This window comes from Aptenodytes patagonicus, chromosome 16 (assembly GCF_965638725.1).
Source record: "Aptenodytes patagonicus chromosome 16, bAptPat1.pri.cur, whole genome shotgun sequence".
Taxonomy (NCBI): domain Eukaryota; kingdom Metazoa; phylum Chordata; class Aves; order Sphenisciformes; family Spheniscidae; genus Aptenodytes; species Aptenodytes patagonicus.
In genome coordinates, this window is record NC_134964.1 from 820,773 (window position 1) to 841,309 (window position 20,537).

General features: G+C 53.9%; 2 protein-coding genes and 1 long non-coding RNA gene across 3 annotated transcripts; 2 read left to right on the forward strand and 1 right to left on the reverse strand.

Annotated features, from left to right (window-relative positions):
* Nucleotides 1–204: 204 nt before the first annotated feature.
* Nucleotides 205–1,602, reverse strand: LOC143167787 (uncharacterized). The gene is made up of 3 exons (XR_012996597.1): nucleotides 1,468–1,602; nucleotides 1,130–1,195; nucleotides 205–679 (listed from the first exon to the last, which is right to left on the reverse strand). It is a non-coding gene; the product is annotated as an uncharacterized LOC143167787 (long non-coding RNA).
* Nucleotides 1,603–2,158: 556 nt separating this feature from the next.
* RSAD1 (radical S-adenosyl methionine domain containing 1) lies at nucleotides 2,159–4,916 on the forward strand. The gene is made up of 9 exons (XM_076354103.1): nucleotides 2,159–2,317; nucleotides 2,990–3,123; nucleotides 3,210–3,414; nucleotides 3,494–3,859; nucleotides 3,961–4,024; nucleotides 4,103–4,250; nucleotides 4,330–4,384; nucleotides 4,495–4,598; nucleotides 4,688–4,916. Exons 1-9 carry the CDS (start codon nucleotides 2,159–2,161, stop codon nucleotides 4,899–4,901), a joined length of 1,449 nt encoding a protein of 482 aa, XP_076210218.1. The 3' UTR covers nucleotides 4,902–4,916.
* Nucleotides 4,917–5,246: 330 nt separating this feature from the next.
* Nucleotides 5,247–17,500, forward strand: MYCBPAP (MYCBP associated protein). The gene is made up of 20 exons (XM_076354108.1): nucleotides 5,247–5,310; nucleotides 6,089–6,213; nucleotides 6,714–6,873; nucleotides 6,972–7,072; nucleotides 7,580–7,751; nucleotides 8,052–8,167; nucleotides 8,889–9,039; nucleotides 9,300–9,415; nucleotides 10,708–10,808; nucleotides 11,462–11,573; nucleotides 11,924–12,113; nucleotides 12,637–12,824; nucleotides 13,398–13,544; nucleotides 13,724–14,008; nucleotides 14,857–14,978; nucleotides 15,734–15,849; nucleotides 16,124–16,195; nucleotides 16,347–16,480; nucleotides 16,671–16,850; nucleotides 17,354–17,500. The coding sequence occupies exons 1-20, from the start codon at nucleotides 5,247–5,249 to the stop codon at nucleotides 17,456–17,458; spliced, it is 2,757 nt and encodes a 918-aa protein (XP_076210223.1). The 3' UTR covers nucleotides 17,459–17,500.
* Nucleotides 17,501–20,537: the final 3,037 nt, after the last annotated feature.

Sequence of the window (20,537 nt, forward strand, 5' to 3'; positions counted from 1 at the left end):
TCTCTGCTTGGGTGCTGCAGAGACTCCTGGGTCGCACAACACAGCCCAGTGCAATGACCCAGCTGATGAGCTTGAAATGAGGGGCAGGGACTTTAGAGAGTGAGACTTTGCACGGGAAGGGGCCCCCTAAAGCTAGCTGGAATAGCTCGCCCTGTTCCCACACCTCCCCTGGGCCTTCTGACCCCCAAAGAAACTTCTCCAAGGTAGACTTGGTGTTGTTTATTTTGTAGTTTTGGACAAGACAGAGAGTAAGGATTTTGCAGAAATACCAAAGTTCCTGTCCCATCGGCAGTGCGAAGCAGAGCATACCTGGGACAGCGTTTTACGGGAGTTATTTGGTACCTCCCAACCATGAAGCACTATGCCGAGAAGTGGAAGAGCAGAGCTCCTCTTCCTTCCTGGCAGAAGTGTCCCACCCCAGCTGGGAAGCAGATAACGTTGCTGCTGACTCCTGACGACCTCCCGGCTGTCTCCCTCCTGCTTCCTTCCCGAGCAGGGCTAGCGGCTGGGCCTCCACCTCCGCACTGGGGCTTTCTCCGGCGGGTGGGGGGAAACGGTGCAACGGGGAGAGAGGTGAAGCGTCAGCGACGTCTCGATCCGGGATCTCCCAGCTGGACTGTGGGCTCTACCCATGGAAGCAGACCAAGCGGGCAACAAGTCTGCAGTTCGTGCCTGCTTTCTGGAAGAAAAACATACGGGATGGTTCACGTCGGGCCCTTTCCCTACAGTGTCTCTCCAGCAAGTTCCTCTACTGTTCCCAAACTGCTTGTGGGGCTGGCGTCAGCGTGTTTCACCAGCTTCGCCTCTGCCCGCTCTGGAGTAAGTGGGATGCGTGCAAGGAAAACTCAGGTCTCCTGCCTGCCCTGGTTTTAGGATCCTTATAAATCTTCCTTCCCCGAGGGGGAACCGTTACCTGCATTACAGCAACTGCGGCCAGTGACCTTGGGGACGCAGTGGACCTCTAGGTCTGATGTTTAGGGAAGGACTTTTTACCTTCCTTTGCTTCCCCCAGCACTAACCCAGGTGCGGGACCGGCTTGCAGCGAGAGGAGCTTCTCCTCTGGTTCCCGTCTGGTAACTCTACCCTCTGCACGGCCCCTGTGCTGCCCAGAAGGGCCCCGTGTACTCACCATCGTTGGGGGTTTGCCGGTAAGAAATGAACGTGAAGTCAGCTCTGGCTTGTGTGGGTAGACGCGCTGTTGAGAAACGTAGCGAGCACCGGTCACAGCCAGCAGACGGGTGTACAGGCCCCCCTCGCCCCATCCCTGCTCCCCGGAGCTCTGCTCGTGTCCCGGGACCGGTGCTGCACCGTCCGTGGGTCTCAGCCCCAGCAGAGCCTGGGTGCCCGGGAAGCTTTCCCTGCCCTCCCCTTCCCCGGGGCACATCCAGCCCTCGCTGGCCAGGACGCCTCCCGAGACGGCCGCCCCAGCCCCCCCCGGACGGCGCTGCCCCGTCTGTCAATACTCACGGGAGGGGAAGGGCCAACCCTCATGGCCGGCAGCAGAGCCTCAGCGTGCGGGGGGCTCAGGGCAGCCTCCGGGGCTTCTGCCCTTCCCCGTGCCCGGGTCCCGCTCTTATAGCGCTCGCTGCCGGCTCGGGAACTCCCGGCAGCCGGGGGCTCTTCCCGGGGAGGGGGGGGGGGTTACGTCAGGGGTGCGTTATTCCGAACTACCCGCTCCTGGCCTGGAAACGGGAATCTGCGGCCACGGCCTTTGTCATAGGCGTTTCTCACTTCTCCGTGGCTATTAATAGTGCAAATTACGAAAAAATAATGTCTGGGGCCGTCAACGCTGGGTTTGCACAACCCTGCGCGGAGACACGCACGGCTCCCTGCTCAGAAGCGCTGGGCAGCCCCTGGACGGGAAAGCCCTCCTCCAGCCCGGAGGGGCAGCCGGGGGAAGCGGGTTGCGGGGGGGCAGGTCCCGGGGGTGCCCGAGCCCCGTCGGGACCGTGCGCCCGGGACGGCATCGGGGGAGGACATCGGCCCCGGCATCCCCAGCTGGCATCCCCCCGCGCAGCCTCCCCGGCAGCAAAGGGCTCTGCCCTCCCTCCCCCTCCGCCTTCCCCCTCCCCGCCGCCCCGGCACCGCCGTACCGCCGGGGGCCGGCGGGCGAGGCTCGGTGCCCGCCTTGGGGCGGTGCCGCAGCCCGCGGGGCCCGATGGCGGCGAGGGGGTGGCGGCCGGCGGCGGCGATGGCTGCGGCGCGGCCCGGCGGGGGCGGCCCGGGACGGGGTCCGGGAGCGGGTTCTCCCTCGGAACCAGCCCCGGAGACGGTCCCGGAACCGGCCGCCCCCGCCACAGCCGCGCTCTACGTGCACGTGAGCGGGGGACCCCGGACTTGCAGGCGTGGGGGGGTGCACGGGGACTCTGAGCTTGCACACGTGGGGGGTGCAGGGGGACCCCGGGCTTGCACACGTGGGGGGAGGGACCCCGGGCTTGCACACGTGAGGGGTGCACGGGGACCCCGAGCTCGCAGACGTGGGGGGAGTGACCCCGGACTTGCACACGTGGGGGGAGGGACCCCGGGCTTGCACACGTGGGGGGTGCACGGGGACCCCGGGCTTGCACATGTCGGGGGAGGGACCCCGGGGCTTGCGCACGTGGGGGTGCACGTGGGACCCGGGGCTTGCACATGTGAGGGCACACATGGGACCCTGGGCCTTGCACACATTGGGGGGTGAATGAGGGACCTTGGGGCTTGCACATGTGTGGGTGCATGCAGAAGCCCGGGGCTTGCACACGTTGGGGGGCATCCCAGCCTTGCACATGTCATGGGGCACACGTGGGGCTCCCCTGCCATGCACGTGTGTGTGTGTGGGTCCCCAGGCTGTGCACATGAAGGGTGGCACCCATGGGGCGCACACCTTGTGCCCCTGCGGCAGGCAGGGGAGCGCTGGGGCCTGTGCATGGGGCTGGGGCTGTCCCCCCACCAAAGCGGGGTGCCCGGGGGTGGGGGCGCAGCCATCCCCCACGGCTCCCCATGCCCGCAGTGGCCCTACTGCCGCAAGCGCTGCTCCTACTGCAACTTCAACAAGTACGTGGTGCCGGCGGTGGACGAGGTGGCCGTGCGCGCCTGCCTGGTGCGGGAGGCACGCACCCTGCTCCGCCTCAGCCAGGTGCAGAGGTGGGTGTGCGGGAGGGGCTCGGGGGGGGGGGGGCCGTGGGGCCCTTCGGCACCCGCCCACAGCCTCCCCACCCTCTGCCCGACAGCGTCACCTCTGTATTCTTCGGCGGGGGCACCCCCAGCCTGGCCAGCCCCTGCACCATCGCGGCGGTGCTGGAGGCCGTCGCAGGGGCTGCCCACCTCCCCGCTGGCACCGAGGTCACGCTGGAGGCCAACCCCGGCTCCGCCGGCACACCGCGCCTCGCCGGCTTCAGGGCGGCTGGCATCAACCGCCTGTCCATCGGCGTCCAGGTGAGAGGGGCTCTCCCCCGTCCCGTCCCACCCCCTGCAGCCCCCCGTGCCCCCCGCTGCCCCCACGCTCTCTTCGCAGTCGCTGGACGATGCCGAGCTGCGGCTGCTGGGCCGGGAGCACACGGCGGCAGAGGCACGGGCGGCCGTGGAGGCGGCACGGGGGCTCTTCCCCGGCCGAACCTCCATCGACCTCATTTTCGGGCTGCCGGGGCAGAGCCGGGGCGCCTGGGCCCGGGGGCTGGAGGCGGCTCTGGGGCTCTGCGACGACCACGTCTCCCTGTACCAGCTGACGCTGGAGCAGGGCACGGCGCTGGCGGCGCAGGTCTGGGGGGGGGCCCTGCCCACGCCCCCCCAGGACCTCCTGGCCGACATGTACCAGACCGCCCGCGCCGTGCTGGTGGCCGCCGGCTTCCGGCACTATGAGGTCTCCAATTTTGCAAGGAAGGTAGGGTGCCCCCCATGCCGTGCCCCCCCCCCATGCCATGCCATGCCGCTCCCCCCCAGCAGGCTCAGCTCCCCCTCACCCTGTGCAACACTCTCCCCCAGGGCGCCCTCAGCACTCACAACCTCTCGTACTGGCGGGCCGAGCAGTACATCGGCGTGGGGCCAGGTAAGCCGGGGGTGACGGGGGGCCACGCATGGCCACGCGTGCCCCCCGGACTACCCTGTCCCCCCGCCGCCGTTGCAGGGGCACACGGGCGGTTTGTGCCGCGGGGCGAGGGCGGCCGCAGCCGGGAGGCCCGCGTCCAGACGCCGGAGCCCGACGCCTGGATGCGGGAGGTGCGGAGCCGCGGGCACGGCACCAGGAGGCGGGTGGTGCTGAGCCCCCTGGAGCAGTGAGTACGGGGGTGTCCCCCCGCGTCCCCCCCTCCCCTGCCGCGCTCCCCCCCCCCCAAGCTCTCCATCTGCCCGCAGGCTGGAAGAGGTGCTCGCCCTGGGGCTGCGCACAGACGAGGGCGTCACACACGAGGTGAGGAGACGCTCCCGGGGGGGGGGGGGGGGAACGGACACCAACCCGGCATCCAGCCGCCGCTGACCACCCATCGCTAACGACCCTCTCCTCGCCCCCGGGGCGTGCAGCGCTGGGGGCACTTCTCCCCACACCTCGGCCTGGAGGCCGCGTTCGGGGCGCCGGGGGAGGCGAAGGACCTACAGCAGCAGGGCTGGCTGATCCTGGATGGCGGGTGAGCCCCCGGGGGGGGGGTGCCGCGGTGGCCACCGGCCACCGCGGCACCCCCCCCCCCGGGGGGCTCACCCGCCGCTTCTCCCCCAGCGGCCTGCGGTGCACGCCGGAGGGCCTGGCCCTGCTGGACGCCCTGCTGCCCGGCCTGCTCTGCCAGCTGCAGCGCCGCCGGGCCCTGCCGGCCGCCCCGGACGGGGAGCCGCGTCCGGCCGTGGCGACGGGACCCCCGAAGAGGAGCCCGACGGGGGACAGGGCCGGTGGCGAGGCCGCGGGGCGCGCCGGGCTCGTAAGCGGCGGAGAATAAAAAGCGAGAGCCGTGTGCTGGGCTGGAAGAGGTGCGGGGGGGGGGGGGGGGGGGGCAGCGCCGCCCGGGCGTGGGAGCGGCGTCCCGCGGCTGCCGGGCCCCGGTGCGGGCCCCGGTGCTCGGCGCTGCGGGCCCCGCCAGGCCGCTGCCGCACTGCGCCTGCGCAGGACACCGACATGGCGGGGCGGGGCGGGCAGCTGGCGCCCGCCTACAGCGGGCGGCGCCGTCCCGCCCTCCGGAAGCGGTGCCGCGGCGGGAGGCGCCGCTCTAGGCGGCGAGGGCGAGTTTCTCGGTGGTGTGCGGGAGGCGTTGCCATGGCGCCCGGGCGCGGAGCGGGCCGGCGGGATGCGGCGGCGCTGCTCGGGGCCCGGACCGGGCCGGCGGGAGCCCCGAGCCGCCACCCCGCCGGGTACGGCCTCAGCGGCGGCCGGGCCCCGGGCCCGGCTTGTGCCCTCGGCGCGGCCTGGGCGTCCCCCGCCGCTCCCGAGCCGTGCGCTGACGGGAGCCCCTTCCCCGCGCGGCGACACCCCCCCCACCCCCCCTTTATTATTATTTTTTCCACCTGGAAAGGCCCCGCGTGTGTGGAGGAGCCGGTCCCAGCTGGGGGGACGTGCAGGTTAAGGATACGGGGAGAAGCAAACCCCCGGTGGGATTGCCTCGGCTGTGGCCCTGCCCGCTGCCCTGCGCCCGGCTGGGCCGGGGCTTCTGCTCTTTCGGGGCTATTTTGCTATTTATAGCAATTGCCCGTCTGACAGCCTCGGGGCTATTTTGCTATTTAGGAGCGTCCGACAGCCCCGCGGCTTGCTGCCTGCGCTGTGCTCGGCGGCCGCCGTCCAGCCCTGCGGGGCGGCTGCCTGCTTGCGCCCGCGGCCGGGGCAGGGAGCTCCCGGGGGGTCGTTCTTCTACCCTGCGGGAAGCGCGGGCCGAGTTCAGCTCATCCGTCGTCTCTCGTCTAGAATAAAGCGTGAGACAGCTGAGTCCTCGCGATCCGCCTTGGTCCTTGTAGCTTCTCAGAGTTCGATTTTTCCAATTGTAAGAGATGCTGAATTTAATTGTTCTGTGCAACCTTGGGAAAAAAAAAAACTGCCCCAAAACATAGTTCAGCTGGAAATGAATAACCGGGCTGAAAGAGGAAGGTGGGGTTTCCTTGGGAGGCTGAAGAGGACGTCTCTTCATCTGTTTTTCAGACAAGGAGGAAACGACGTGTGAACCGTCCTCCTCAACAATTGCAGAAGAGCCTGAGCCCGTTTCGTGTGTCCTGCAAGGAGATGACATCCAGGCGCTTGCAATTAAGGTGGAGGACCTGGAGAAAGTATGTATTTTTACTGACAGAAACAGCTACCTTACCTGAAACTCTCCTTCTATTTTGCGTGTTTAACAGAGGATCCCGTCCGTTTACTTGGACCCGCTCTTGGAGTTCAGTTCTCATTCCATTTGTCTGTACTGCTTCTTGTCAGATCATCATTTCCAACTTTCTAGCCTAATAAGACGTATAAGTTGTTTAGTAGCTATTAGCACTTCCCTTCCAAAACTTGCGTCAGACTGTGTGACTGGTGGCATTTGACACCAAGTGACACAGCAGAAAACTGTCGGGAAAGTGATTTAAAACTCTTTTCCCTGCCCCAGTTATGAAGCAGAGTCCAGAAGGGTAAGACAGTAGCTAAGCTGGTACCTCCGCAGTCATGTAACGTGCCTCTTAGGGGAGGAACAGCCTGTACTGATATGACTTCTCTGCGTATCCTAGAAGGCTCAGAAGGAATGAAGGTGAGTCAGCATGTACCTAATTGCCTTGTGACTGTTTACTTTCTGAAGCTCCATGCTCCACACCTTCCCCATGATGCTGGGAGAGTTCCAGTTAGGAGGAAATACCTTGTTCGAAAACATCGACCCAAAGAGACAAAGAAGAAGTCACGTTTCCTCGTAGCGTATCCTGCTTTCCCAAAGGCACCCAGGGAACCGCTGAGTTTTTCTGGTAGGGTTAGACTTCACGTCTTTGACTTTTGGTTTTCCCAAGCCTGGCTTTATTGACCTGACTCTGGGATCGTTTGCGGGTTTTTTTTTGTGTTGTAGGACCAGGACTGTTTGATGGCTGTGGAGAGATTCTCCCCCATCACATTTTGGGAAGTCTCCAGGAGTTCAAGATGGAAGCCTTGGCCAGAGGAAACACTCAGGTTGGTTTGTAAAGTTACGAAAATGCTGCTGTGCGGCACTTTTCTAGAGGTGGAGTGCAGCGCCTACAGTACCTTTCGATGCTTTTCAGCACCTATCAGGAACAGGTCAGGCCTGAGGTGTGGTTTTCCCAGCCTCGTCATGCTCTGCGGGGAGGGCCTGCCTTCAGAGAAACTGCACCAGCAGGTTTTGCAGTCCTGTGTGCAGGAGGAGGTCACAGGGGGAAGAATTGCAGAGTCTTCCTCTCCTATATGTGCTTCTGCTGATGGCGTCAGGCTCGAAAGGGAAGAGCTGGTGTTGCAGCAATGCCTTTGCTCGAGTCTAATGACTCAGATAAATCCTTCCATTGTTTCTGAGTGTGTTCCTAATGCCCTATTTTTGTTCCTCTCAGAGTGATCAGGTAAAAGTGCTGTCAGTCTGAAGAATTCTTTTCTCCTCCCCTCTCCCATTCTCATTGTGGTGGTAGTGTGTGCATGGAGAGGTTAATCTAACCTTTCCTTTCTCTTCAGATAGTGGATTTTACTGAGGTTTCTCATCAAGATGTTTCCGCAGCAGCTTTAAAAGAGGAACGTGGAGGAGAGAAGAAAAAGGTTCATCAGACCCCACTAGCAGAGCACAAAGCTCTCCAGAACTGGCACCGTAATATGGCAATCAGGAAAAAGCAGGAGAAGTATCTAGGAGGTGAGCAAAGCTGAGGCCTCGTTCTGTGAAATTCCGTGTGCAGGTGGAGGAGTTTCATGGCACCACAACAAACTGTAATGGTCATAGCTGACCGGGGTTAATCCTGTTGCATGTTCTCGGAGCTCCCCACGCTGCTAGTGCTAGTGGCCGTGGGTGCTGTGGGGAGGTGAGCTGGTGGGTCTGGCTGGGGGAAGGACAGTGGATTTGATGGGGGACAGTGTAAGGGGGTTACACGTGAACAATAGGTAAAGGGTGTGCCCAGAAATGCAGCACCAATGATTTGACGTTCCTTCTTTATAGAAATTCTTCAGAGGCCGGAGAATGAATTGCTGATGAGCGTCTCGGAGGATTACAGGCAAATCCAGGAAGAACGTGACCTCATTGACCGGAGTCTCCCTGCCCTGCTTCCTGGAAAGGTGAGACCCCCAAGTCCTCTGCATCCTGATTCCTCTGTTCTTGTGAAAGAGCCAAGACACTGGTGTTGTGAGTAACACCTCTGAAGGTCTGTCATTAGATATTTATCAAAGTCACTCCAAGTCCTAGTGTGCAAGCAGAGCTTTCAGTGACTTTAAAAATAAAACCATGAACTGTGCTATCAGTACTAGTCAGAGGAAGGTGGTGGTGTGCTTTGGCTCCTTGCTAACCAACTGCCGTACACGGGCAAGTGCCATTTCTTGATTATCACCAAAGACCGTCATGCACTGGGAAGTGGCATGGGGACATGCTGCAATTGCTGTTCCAGGGACAGAAAGATCTGATAGCTTCAGGCTTGAATTTTAGTGATTGCCACGGAGAAGGGAGTATGGGTAAGTCAGGAGGATTATGGGAGTATCCTATGTTAAAAATATTTTTTTACATTTATAGCACTATCAAAGAATTTGCATTTGTGTGAGGCATTATTTTAATATAATTCAACCTTCATGTAGCACTAGCTACAGGAAAGTCTTCTTTTGTCTTTGACAGCAGCCTGATAAAAATTTTGGCTTGCTCTGCAGAAAGTGACAATTTATAGACTTTTAAAATATCCGTATAAGCAGAGTTAGACCCCTCCTTCTTTTTAGCTTCTAGTCCCTGTGAAAATTGCAGGCAGCCGTACGCCTCTGAAAGCGTCAGCAGGAGCCTTGTTTTCCACCCTAGGGCTACCGAAGAGGAAGCGAGTTCTGGAGCCAGCCCGAGCGTATTGGAGATGAACTCACTGGTCTGACGATGACACTGACTCAGAGAGAACGTGGCTACCCAGAGCCGGTTACTCACGTGGGGAAACCCCACACTGTCCGGATGGAAACTGGTAAGGGAACGTCACGGAGAGGTGATTCCACGGAAATGGGGTACAAGTGTGGAGGGAGCAGCAGAAAGAAATAGCGACTCCTGCGAGTACGGAGGCTCACACTATAGTTGTCCTTTCTGGCAGCTGCAGCACAAGCTACTTCCCAGTCATCTCTTGGACCTCCTCTTTAAAAGCACCATGAGACCAACTTTTGACAGAGAGTGAAATTAATAGGCATGTGGGTATGTAGGCAGTGAGCTCTTGTATGGGTCTTTCCACAGGTCTGAAGCCTCCGAAGAAGATCCCTTTCCATCTAACCTGGGATAAGAGTCTTTTCCTGAAGCATCGACTGCAGGAGCTAAAATCTGTCCTAGAGGAGCTAGATTTTTATAAGCCGGTAAGACTAGAGGAGCGAGGGCATTCTTTGTATAGAATCATAGAATAATTTGGGTTGGAAGGGACCTCTAAAGCTCATCTAGTCCAACCCCCCTGCCGTGGGCAGGGACATCTTCAACTAGTGCTCAGAGCCCCGTCCAACCTGACCTTGAATGTTTCCAGGGATGGGGCATCCACCACCTCTCTGGGCAACCTGGGCCAGTGTTTCACCACCCTCAGTGTAAAAAATTTCTTCCTTATATCTAGTCTAAATCTACCCCTCTTTAGTTTAAAGCCATTCCCCCTTGTCCTGTTGCAACAGGCCCTGCTAAAAAGTTTGCCGCCATCTTTTTTATAAGCCCCTTTAAGTACTGATAGGCTGCAATAAGGTCTCCCCGAAGCCTTCTCTTCTCCAGGCTGAACAACCCCAACTCCCTCAGCCTTTCTCCATAGCAGAGGTGCTCCATCCCCCTGATCATTTTTGTGGCCCTCCTCTGGACCCACTCCAACAGGTCCGTGTCTTTCTTATGCTGAGGGGTCCAGAGCTTAAGAAAGATTCTATTCTATGATTCTACGATCAAAACAGACCAGCAAGTCTTCTCCCCACAACAGCGCAGCAACACTCTTCTCCCCAAAACTCGTCTCTTGTCAGATGCTGTAGAGTAACATAAAATTGCCAAGAACTGGATCCGAAAAAGCATTAGGAACCTCAAACTTAGCCCCACAGTACTTATCTTGGAAGTTCCCACATTTCCAAAGGGCCACACCCATGAAAGAGTTGTCTAGCCTCCCGAAGTGTTGCATGGAGTGGTCTAGGAGCCTCAGAATAGGACCCCAAACCAGCAGCATGCAGCTCCCAAGACCTAGGCAACAAAAAAACCTGCCAATGCTGGTGTGGGACTTTGATACTTGATCTGCCTCAGGGCAGAAGGAAGACACTTCTATCCACGTGGAAGACACGCATCCAAAATCTTCTCCTGAAGGCAGATAGCCCCTCTTAAAAACTGAACAAACCTCACCTTTTTCTTTCTGAAACCTGGCTCTGGGCATGAGAAACGTGTGTGAAGGAGACTTCCCATCCATGCATCATTGGTAGTGGGGAATGCAGTCATCTAGGGTTGATTCTTGGGAGACCCAGAGTTGGTTCCTTCCTGTGTCTCTTAAACATTCATTGGATACCTCTAAAAACCGTTGTAGGAGCCAGATATCTCAACTTTACTTTACTTGACTCAGTGGGTACATTTGTCTGGTATTTTAACTTCCTTTCTATATAAAAAGAGAAATTGTGAGTTGGTCATTTTTCTGTATGTCCAGGATCTGGATGGACTGGAGGTGATCGGTAAAGGGCAGCCTTTCACATCTGTCTCAACAGAGCCTTTTCCACGTTCCACCACTTCTGAAGAGTCTGAGTCCCTGTAAGTTTTACTTCATGGCAGAAATAAATAATTTTGAGTACGTACCATCTGTCTGTAAGGGTATCCTTAACCGTCCTTATCCAGAACGCAGAGGAGTCTCCACTGGGGCACAATAAAAGGCATGTTCTAATATTAAAGTCACCAGATTTAGGAATCAAGCAGTTCCCTTGTGCCTTGGGGCCTCATGCCTAAAGAGCAAAAATCAAAGAGAAGGGTTTTTTTGAGGCCCTTCCTCCAGTCTTCCCTCTGCGTGGCTCCAGAGCTTACATTCGGCAGGGTGGGGATTCTGCTCTAAATTACCTCCATCTGGCTGTCTTTTTCCAGCCTTCCACTTCCATCACCAATTTGCCTTTTTTCCCTGTCCTGTCCATCTGTAACAGGCACAACCCGAGGGCCCGTTCTCCTTACTCATGTACCCTCAGCCTTCCTTAGGCAGGTATCATTCTTTAATGTTCTGGGTGTCCTCTCCTCCTTGATGGTGACAAGTCACTAGCTGGAGTTTACCGCATCTGCAGGGCTCTGTCCCTAAAGAGATGATGTGGAAGAGCATTAATTGGGATTATTTCTTATAAGGTCTTATAAATCACCCATGGTTCTCCCCTCTCTGAAAGTGAATTTGACTCTATGAAAACGCTGGCTCTTTTTTTCTTTAGCAGTGACTCCTTAAGGGACTACCCTGATGTGGTTCCAGAAGCGGTAGTGGGTCCATCTTTAGATTTCTGTGGCCAGCCTGCTCGTTGGATCAACTGCACCACTCCTTGCAGGGTAATTGTGCGCTTTTTATTGTTTAGTCAAGCTAAGCCTGCTTGAGTTCCCAAGTCACAGCTGTACGATGAGTGTCGCTCCCAGGCCAGAGAATGGGGGATTTATTCCGAGCGTAATAGAGTATCCCTACATTTCCTCTGGAGAGATCTAGGAACAGAAGGGGTTGCTCTCTCTGTGGCGCGAAGCTCAGATTCCCAGGCTCTCTCTGTATAATGGCCGCTTCATTGGACCTGCCTTACAAATTCTCCTACCAAGGCTCAACCCCTTATTTGCGGTATGACTTCAGGCAAGATAAATCCTGCCAGATAGAGTAGAAATAGTTAGCTGTCTTTTTTTCCTCTTCCTTGTAGGATGAAATCGGCATTGCTGCCCGGCTCACCTTTGAGACTTTGGCTGGTGAGAAAGCTGAAAGCTCCCTGACGGTGAGCAGTGATGGCACAGCTGCCGTCTGGTATAACTGGGTGAGGCTTCCCCAGCAGATTCCCTCCAGAGAAACCAAGGGGCAGAGGATGCAGTGTTTTTACTTTGATGCCAGACCAGGTATGAGAGCCGCTGATCTCCGAGACCTTTGTACATAGACCAGAGATCAAGTATTCAGGAGTTGTCTGCGATGCTGAGTCTGACTAATGGCAGAGCAAGCCTGTTGGGTGATTCTCCTCAGGAAGCCACCCTGGGTGTCAGAGCTGACTCACACCAAAAGAGGTGTGCGAGGCAGATCCCTTTCGTGGGACTTGAAGGAAAGGAGGTTGCTCCTACACTGAATGTAAATGGGTGGAATATTGAGAAGTGAATCATTTTCTGATGGCAAACTGGGCATGATCTGCCAGAGAGAGTACTGAGCTTGCTGTAAAAGGAGCGTGCGGTGGAAATAACACCAGTTCAGTAACATGGTGACTGAGAGTAAATCTGGAAGGAGAAAAATAGCTGGATGAAGCGTGATAACCCGCTAAGCTATGGGGAAAGAGTCTCTTACAGAGATAAAGACACTCGGGGTGGGGCTGGAAAAGGGTCAAGTTAACCAGGTGCTTTCTTGCAGACCGATGCATTTTCTCTCTTATTTCAGGGGTAATTTTGCCCGGGGAAACTAGGAAGTTTTCCTTTCTTTTCAAGTCAGAGAGAGCAGGCATTTTCAGCGAGTCCTGGGAATTTAGGACACATCCTCTGTTATTAGGAGGAGCTCTGCTGCAGGTGACCCTTTGGGGAATTGCTGTGTATGAGGATAAATTGGCTGACCTCAGAGAGAAGCTGGAGGTAACCAAGCATGTAACTGGGTAACTGTGAGCTTTGAACTTAATACGCAAAAAGAGGATAAGGGTGGGAGTGGATGACATGGTATTTTTATTGCTATGCAATTAGGGCTGAGAGCAAGATGATTATTTATTTGCAGAACATCTGTACATACTTGAGCAGGTTTGCTAAATAAAATGGAAGAACTCTGCAGTCTATTGTAATGTTGTTAATAAAGACGTGATTGTGTCTCCTAAACTGTTCACACTGGTCCTTTAAAGAATGAGTTTTCTGTTGGTAATGGATTTCATTAGTTACTTAGTGGGGATGGGATTATGTGTCGTACGCTATGATATCAGTTAAGGTACAAATTGAAAATTACACTACGCTTTGAAAAGTATAGTATGGGGGGGATTTGTGGGGTTTGTTTGAAAAGCTCTTGCAAGTATTGCTTTGCTTTGTGGGGCTTGCAGTTATTCTTGTCCTTGAAACCCTATACAACGTATACATGTGGCTACTAGCGTGGGTGTGAATTTGTTTGTGTGTCTGTATATGGAACGGGGACTCACACGTGTTGTTCTTCTTGTGGTGCCTCAGAGTGACCTGGCTGCTCAAGAAGGTGCTACTATAGTAGAAGAGAGTCTGAAGGAACTTCTTGTCCGAATTCGGACCCCAGAGCGCACCCCATCTCCTGTGGGTGCCTATGCCACAGAGGAAGAGTTGTTCCACCAGAAGAATCCGGAGGTGATGTTTGCTGTTTGATGGGCTACATAACTGAAATAGCAGGGAGGGAAGACCCGTGGGGCTGGTGCATCCCTGGGTTTCTGGAGGCTGGCATAGTCTGCCATGGTAGCTTTAACAACTAGGTTTGTAGAGGAAAGGCATAGCTCATTTCACCGTTTACCTTTTCCCTGTTATCACAGTTGCATTATCAGCATCGAGTGGTAAAGCAGCTGCATGAACTATGGAGGCAGCACATGACTGTTCCTTCAGCCTTTGAGGAGAAAGTGCCCTCGGGCCAGAAGAGGACTGCGGAGGACGTGCAGTACCAGGAGAGTACCTCAGAGGCTCTCCCTGCTCAGAGCAGCACCGCAGAGGTCCCAGGTTGGAAGAACACACTTGAGGAGGCTCCGAGTCAAATGACGAATGTGGAGGGGGAAGAACTATGCCCCTCAGGATGGAACTTCTCCTTTGAGGACTTTAAGCAGGTGTTCACCCCTGTTCCCTCTACTGCTATGACAAGCTGATGGTGTTGTCGTTTCCCTACAAATAGCCTGGTGTACCCCAGTGTGAGCCCACCCAAAGGTCTGCTTCCAATGTGCTGTGAGTTAGAGACGATTTATGATGTGCATCACAGAAAATCACTACAGCTCTGCTGACCACACCCTCAGTGCTCTTGTAAAGAGATTCCCAAGAGAGACTTTGAGGGCTGCTGTGTGAAGAAGAAAAGAGAACCGCACAATGTAATAGATATTTTAAGCTCTTCCCCCATTAGCTTTCTGTCATCCCAGGACTGAATGTGGGGGGCAGGCTAATCCTACAGCCTCCTGGGGCTTCCCCAAGGGCTCCTCTCCTTGGAGAGTCCTTCCTATTCATCAGAGCACTAAGGGGGCACTCATGACAGGCTGTGGATAAAGTATAGACCTCCCTAGATTAAAGCAAGAGTGGTTTGGATTCTGTCAGCGCAGTTTTTCTGTAGTGCTCTCTTGGAAACCTCTCTGCTGCTTTTATAACTAATCTTTACTTCGGGGCCTTCTAGCTCGCTAGAATCCCTGTTCTCCAGCACACCTGTGACCTTGCAAAGGGGCTTACTGTGAATCTCGCTGAGGGGTCTGGCACTGCTCCCCAGATCTTGGGTCGCCTGTGCACCTTGGCCAAATCCCAGCCCTGTAGGAGGCCACACCTGGGTGCGTAAGTGCTCAGTGCAACCTGGTTTCAGACTGGCGTCCAGGAAGAGAGCCGTGGCGTGCTGTGTTGAGCTCAGGGTCCACGGACTGGGAATGAAGACTGAGAGGAAGCGCTCGCTCCACGGACCTTGTGTTTTCTCTCACATCAGGCTATAAAGTCAATCCCCAGGGAGGAGCAGCGAGAAGCAGCACTGACCCAGCTCAATAAGGCAGCGCTGGAGCTGTGTGTTGAACAGAGGCCAACTCAGTCAGACCTTTTGTATCAAACCTGGTGCGTTACCTTTGCAAGATAAACCTTGTAAATGCATCGTGTGATCAACAGCCTTAGCCAGCTCTGTTGCAAGCGTTGTGATTCAGAGTGCAGATAATTATATGAGGTCTAGAAGTCTTCTTTACACTCTGGTTTTTTATAGATTAATTGTAGCAGCAGTCTAGGACCCAAATGCCTTTTTTTTTCTTTTTTTTTTTTCCCCCTGGAGATAAGTTTAGAATAGTAAATTCATGTAATTTTGGGGAGTATACAAGATTATTTCTGGCAAGATTATTCTAGTCTATATTTATGAAACCTTTGGGTAATTTTCTGTACCCTTTTACTCAGATAGACTGTATGAGGGAAGATACAGTTCTCTGTTCTTTACTCAGGCTTTCAGACTGTAAACATATCAACAGCTTTCAGTTGCTTCTAAATTAGAAGGGTGCAGGTTCCTCTTGATAAACAGAGAGCAGGTCGATGCTGATTTACCAACATGTGTCATGTTGAAGAGCAGGAGATCTAGTTTCACAGTATTATTTATGGGTCCATATGAGCCCATTGGTTTGCAAACCATTGAGACCTCAGAAGGCTCGGACGTGAGGAAAGAAATTGAGCATCCCTCTGCACAGCTTTTCAGATGGTGGGTGCTAGTTTATTGGTTTAGTTGGGCAGAACAGCTCTCAGCTGTAGGGTGCCTTCACTCCTGGGCACAGGGTAAAACAAGATGGCAATTGCTGTACTTGTCGCCCTTCTGATTCTGATGCTTTTCTCAGTCTCCAGCTGTGGCGTGAAACAATTGATGGTCTGGTGAGTCACTCTCTGAAGCTGAGATCCCTGCTTGGCTTGCCTGAGAAGGACGCCTATGTAGATGTTGTTCCAGAGGAAACGGGTAAATGGTAGTTTTAGCACAGCAACCGGTTTCTGTGGACTGTTGGAAATCCAGAAAACGTGCTGAATTTCAACTGAAATGGCAACGTCAGCAGTTTCCCCTCAAACCTTTTATAACAAAACGCGTCAGAAAAAAAGGCAGATTGTGTGATACTAATTGTGATCTGTGGTTTGGTGTCATGAAAAAAAGACCGCACAAATAAGCCTTTTAATTTAGCTAGATGTAGCCATGGTTTTCACACAGACTAACCCGGAAAACCCTATCTCACTATTAGCTGTTTTACAGGCTCGTTCTGATACATGTCTGAGACCTGTTCATTCCTTATTTAAACGAAGTACTCTTCAAGGTATTGTTTTTCAGTGCAGTACAGCTCAGATTAATAAAAAGAGGAAAATACACTGCAAAAGTAATATACTTCCACTGCGTGAGTGCAGCGGGCTTGTCTTTCTGGATGTGAAAATGTTGTTTTTGGGTAATAGAAATTCTTTCTTTTGTAGTGGAAGTAAAGCAACCTATAAAAGGAGGAAAGGGAGACAGAATAACCATTAGGAAAGAAGAGAGAAGGTCATTTGGTGGTAAGGATAAAGAAGGCAAAAAAAGAACCACAAAGACAGCAGGGAAAGAGAAAGAGGTATGTGTTGGGATGCCTGTTGAAATCTAAGTGCTGGGGACAGTGTGACCCGTTCTGAGGTTGTGTATCCTGAATTTGAGCTGATTTCCAACCCAGTGAAAGAGGTGCTGCTTCTGGGAGGTGCATCTCGCCACAATCTGAAAGGTGTTCTGGCCTATGTCACTTTTTTTTTCCGTCTGTCCCTGAATAGGAACGTCCAAGCAGCAGAAAGTTAAAAGATGAGAAAAAGCTGAAATCTTCCACTTCATCGCAGGAGTTGAAAGAGGGAGCACAGCCTGTGGAAGCTGTACCTACAGATAGAGTGGAACCTCCCCAGGAGCAGGTGGACCCTATTTTGTTTGGGACATACCAGGAGAAACTTTATATTGAAGTGAGTCTGACCAAAGCTTATATCTTTGTTTCTAGTTTTTGTTCTTTGCTTCTAAGCTTACGTTGAAGCTTAGGTGGAGAGGCAAACGCATTTTGTTAAACTCAGAAAACTGACAAACGTATGTCTGTGATTCTGTAGCAAGGCAAGTGTGAAATACAAAGTAAGATGTCCTTTATTCCAGCCTGGAATCTGTTAACGTAAATCCAGCCATCACATAGCCACATGCGGGATTTCTATCTGGGATGTCTTTAGCATGCTTGCAGACTCTTGAGGGATCAGCAGAATTAATTGTATCTCGGATAACGTTAAACACACTTCATAGCCAGAAAAGTTATTACTAGAGCTAAGCTCTGTTAGCAGGCAGCCACTTTTATGCGGTTGTGTGCATGCCCGTACGTTAATGTGCTCCTGCATGAGAAACCATCTCTCTGTCTGTCGGTCTTGTCATCAGGACTTCTTCACGTGTTTTCACTGCAACTATCTTCTGTTAATTTCTGCTGCAGGTTTATGGGCTGCTGGATTCAATGGTGAGCAAAATGGTTTCTTTATTTGAGGAACTAAAGAAAAAAGATGCTCTAAAGTGGGAGAGCGAAGCCCTTTGTAACTAGAAATAAACTTACTTTTAAAAAATAAATAACCATATTTACACAGATCAAGTGGAGATTCTTCTTTCTGAAGTGATGCAGTGATTACAAATACTGGGGTGCCTCTTTTCTGACATGCTCTGATGTGAGACTGTTGCTAGATCATCTGTTACTTCTACAGATGATCGCTTGCCAAGAAGAGACAAGGCAAGAAATATCACAGCCTCAGAAACTGTTAAGACTAGAAAATACTGGCATTTCTGCTAAGGAAGAAGAATTTAAAAGTGCCAGTCAACATGAGATATGTCTTATTCTTTGTTTCTCGATCTTGCTTGGCTAGCAGGCGAGTGAGCAGAGAGTGTCCCTTGTACTCATGAGCCTAAGCACCAGGACAGTAACTTAGAAAAATCCATCCCATTTTTGATCATATTCTTGACTGCTTGTCCAGTCTCCTCTCGGGACTCGCTGACAGCAGGCTTCTCTGAGGCATTCAGGATCCTGATGAAAACGCACTGTCCCAAGGGGTGTGCCACCCTGCCTGGTTCTGCACCCATGAGTTTTTCTTGTGCTGATCTTGCCACCTCTTTCCATCCAGCTCAATGTGCCCGTGCCGATGCCCCATTCTGAGCCAGCTCTTACTTGCTTCTTTCCAAGACTAATCACTCTTGAATTAAAATGAGTGAAATTCATGCCGTAAATACTGTGAGCACGGTTAGGCCTTGTGTTGGAGCCATCCATCCTGGCTCTGTCAGCCTGCGTGTGCGCCTGGGCTTATCACCACCGTCTGTCTGGGTTTCCTTGTGCATCATGGCTGGAATGGGGTTTTTTGTGGAAGCATCCCAAGTCTGAGTGTCGCATGCTCTGCAGCTGGGCTTGGGTTGGAGCAGGCTTCCAAGGCAGGGTCCCTCTTGACCTGGCATCAAGAGAGACCTGGCTTATGTCAGTAAAGTGCCATCTTCCTGCTAAAGCAGCTGGACGGCATTCCCCGGAGAGGCTTTGGCCCTGTGGAGAAATGACATCAGTGTAGATTATTAATTTAGGTTCGTGATACCTTTGGGGTTCTTAGGCGGCAGATGCATATCCGTGCTGAGCACTGCTGTTACAAATTCTGTGCATCGCTGCGCAGTTGCACCAGGCGTGTGTGCCTCAGGCACGAGCTCTTTTACATTGGCAGCCACGCTGACGCGTAGCGTAACTGTTCCTTCTGCAGAACTGTTTTCTCTTGCTTTCTCATTTTAACTCGTGCTGTCTCTGGGGAGAGGAATATATTCTTCCCATTGGCTCCCAGCATTACCATGGCAAAATGCAGCTTTTTTTTTTTTTTTTTTTTTTTTTGCTGGCCAGGTGAGGCCCTTCGTGTTTCGAGATCCTTTCTCTTAGCATGGTCAGGGGAAGCACTTCGGCTTCTGTGGAAGCCAGAAGTCTCTTCTGGCTTAGCGGGCACGAACCCACAAAGGGAATGTCTCTGCTCAGCATTACTGTAGCGAGAATTTCAGCAACATTTTGAGAATTAGGAGGAAAAAGGCCTGAAGTTGGGGTGTGTCTCACAGGCTCTGACAATAGCTCCTGCCTCCCTGGAGATGATTATCAGCTTGTGAATCTGCCCAACTCAAACAGCTCGAGCCATCTGTTTCTAGACAAGAGGGAGTCTGCACATTATAGAGGCAACGTGATTGTCTCAAAGGCAGGAATACTTTTATCTGGTAGCCTCACCTTACGAGATGGCAAAGCCCATTCACGGGATCCGTGCCTCCAGTCCAGCCTATAGAGACCAGGCTCCATGTGTAGCTCTACTCACAGGAAAACTTGTTAATGTGAAGACAGGTAGATGGGAGTTTCGCGTCAGTCACATACTGTGGAAGCATGTCCTAGGCTGGTCTCCCCTTCCGCGGGAGGAGCCTGGTGGCACAGGGTGGGTGGCGTAAGAACTTCTGCAAAGGAGAACAAACCTGAATGCTGTGAATAGTCTTAATTTTTTGAAATAAATATCGCCAGTGCCTCTTGCAGCCTTGGACAAGAGTGTCCTCAAGGGATGAGGTACACGCAGCGCACAGGAAGGGATGTGCTGGGCCAACAAGAGCGATACTCTGCCGTCTGGCTGCTGCAGCTTTCTCCAGCCAGCTGCCTTCCCCCCCCCCCTTTGCATTGATTTGTGGAAGTTAGATGACTGGAACTGCAGTGGAATTAGAGCTGGCTTCCACGGAACACCTTTAGAAACATGTACCCCTCGTTCACAGGCCTGGTGTGAGATGTGGGTTCTGTCGTTAGAGCAGAGACCCTCAGGGCTGGTCAGCCCTGCGCTCTGAAGGACACGTGGATGCTCCAGTCCCTATAATGCCAAGTCCTAGCAGCCAGACAAGGAGCGTATTCCTTTTCCTCTCCCAAATGTGGGCGTTATTTGTATTAGTGTTAATAATTTGTGTTGTGTTTGCTAAATAACCGAGGTGAGCGACCTTCCTGGCCTTGGGAGTTATATACCAAACCCATCACGTGAGCCGGGGCCTGAAGACACCGTAACTATTAGAGAGGCCAGGAAGGGGGATTCCAGGAAAATGCTGCAAACAGAAGGTGACAGCAGATTTCCAGAGGCTTCTCAGTGGCAGAGGGGGTCTGGGTGAGCAGCTGGCTTGTGCCAGGGCTGAGGGAAATCGGCTTTAGAGCCTTGCTGGGTCCCCCTTCCTACGGCGGGGTTGTGGGCCACCTAGCAAAGCAAACCCCGTGTTTGTACAGCTCCGCTGCAGCTCGTAGGGTGTTGTCCCTATGGAGAGGTTCACTTTGCTTATAAAAAAATCAGTGCCTGAAGAGGGGCAAGCTGGCTGCCTCGGCCGTCTGACACAGGTGAACCGGGAGCACTGGGAACAGAGGAAGAAGGAGGCCTGGGTCTCAGGCAACCGTGAAGAATGCCTCCCACCGCCCAAACTGGGATGTTCTCCAGGTCGACCTGGAGGATGGTTTGGATGCTGGAGGTGTTCTTCTCACAGGCTGCAGCTGGGAGTGGGACTAGATGCACATTCAGCTTGCACGGCCAGAGCCTGTTGGGAAAGTCAGGCTGATGAGATCTGCAAAGCTCCTGGAGGCATATGGCCTCCCCGTTGCCTTCTCC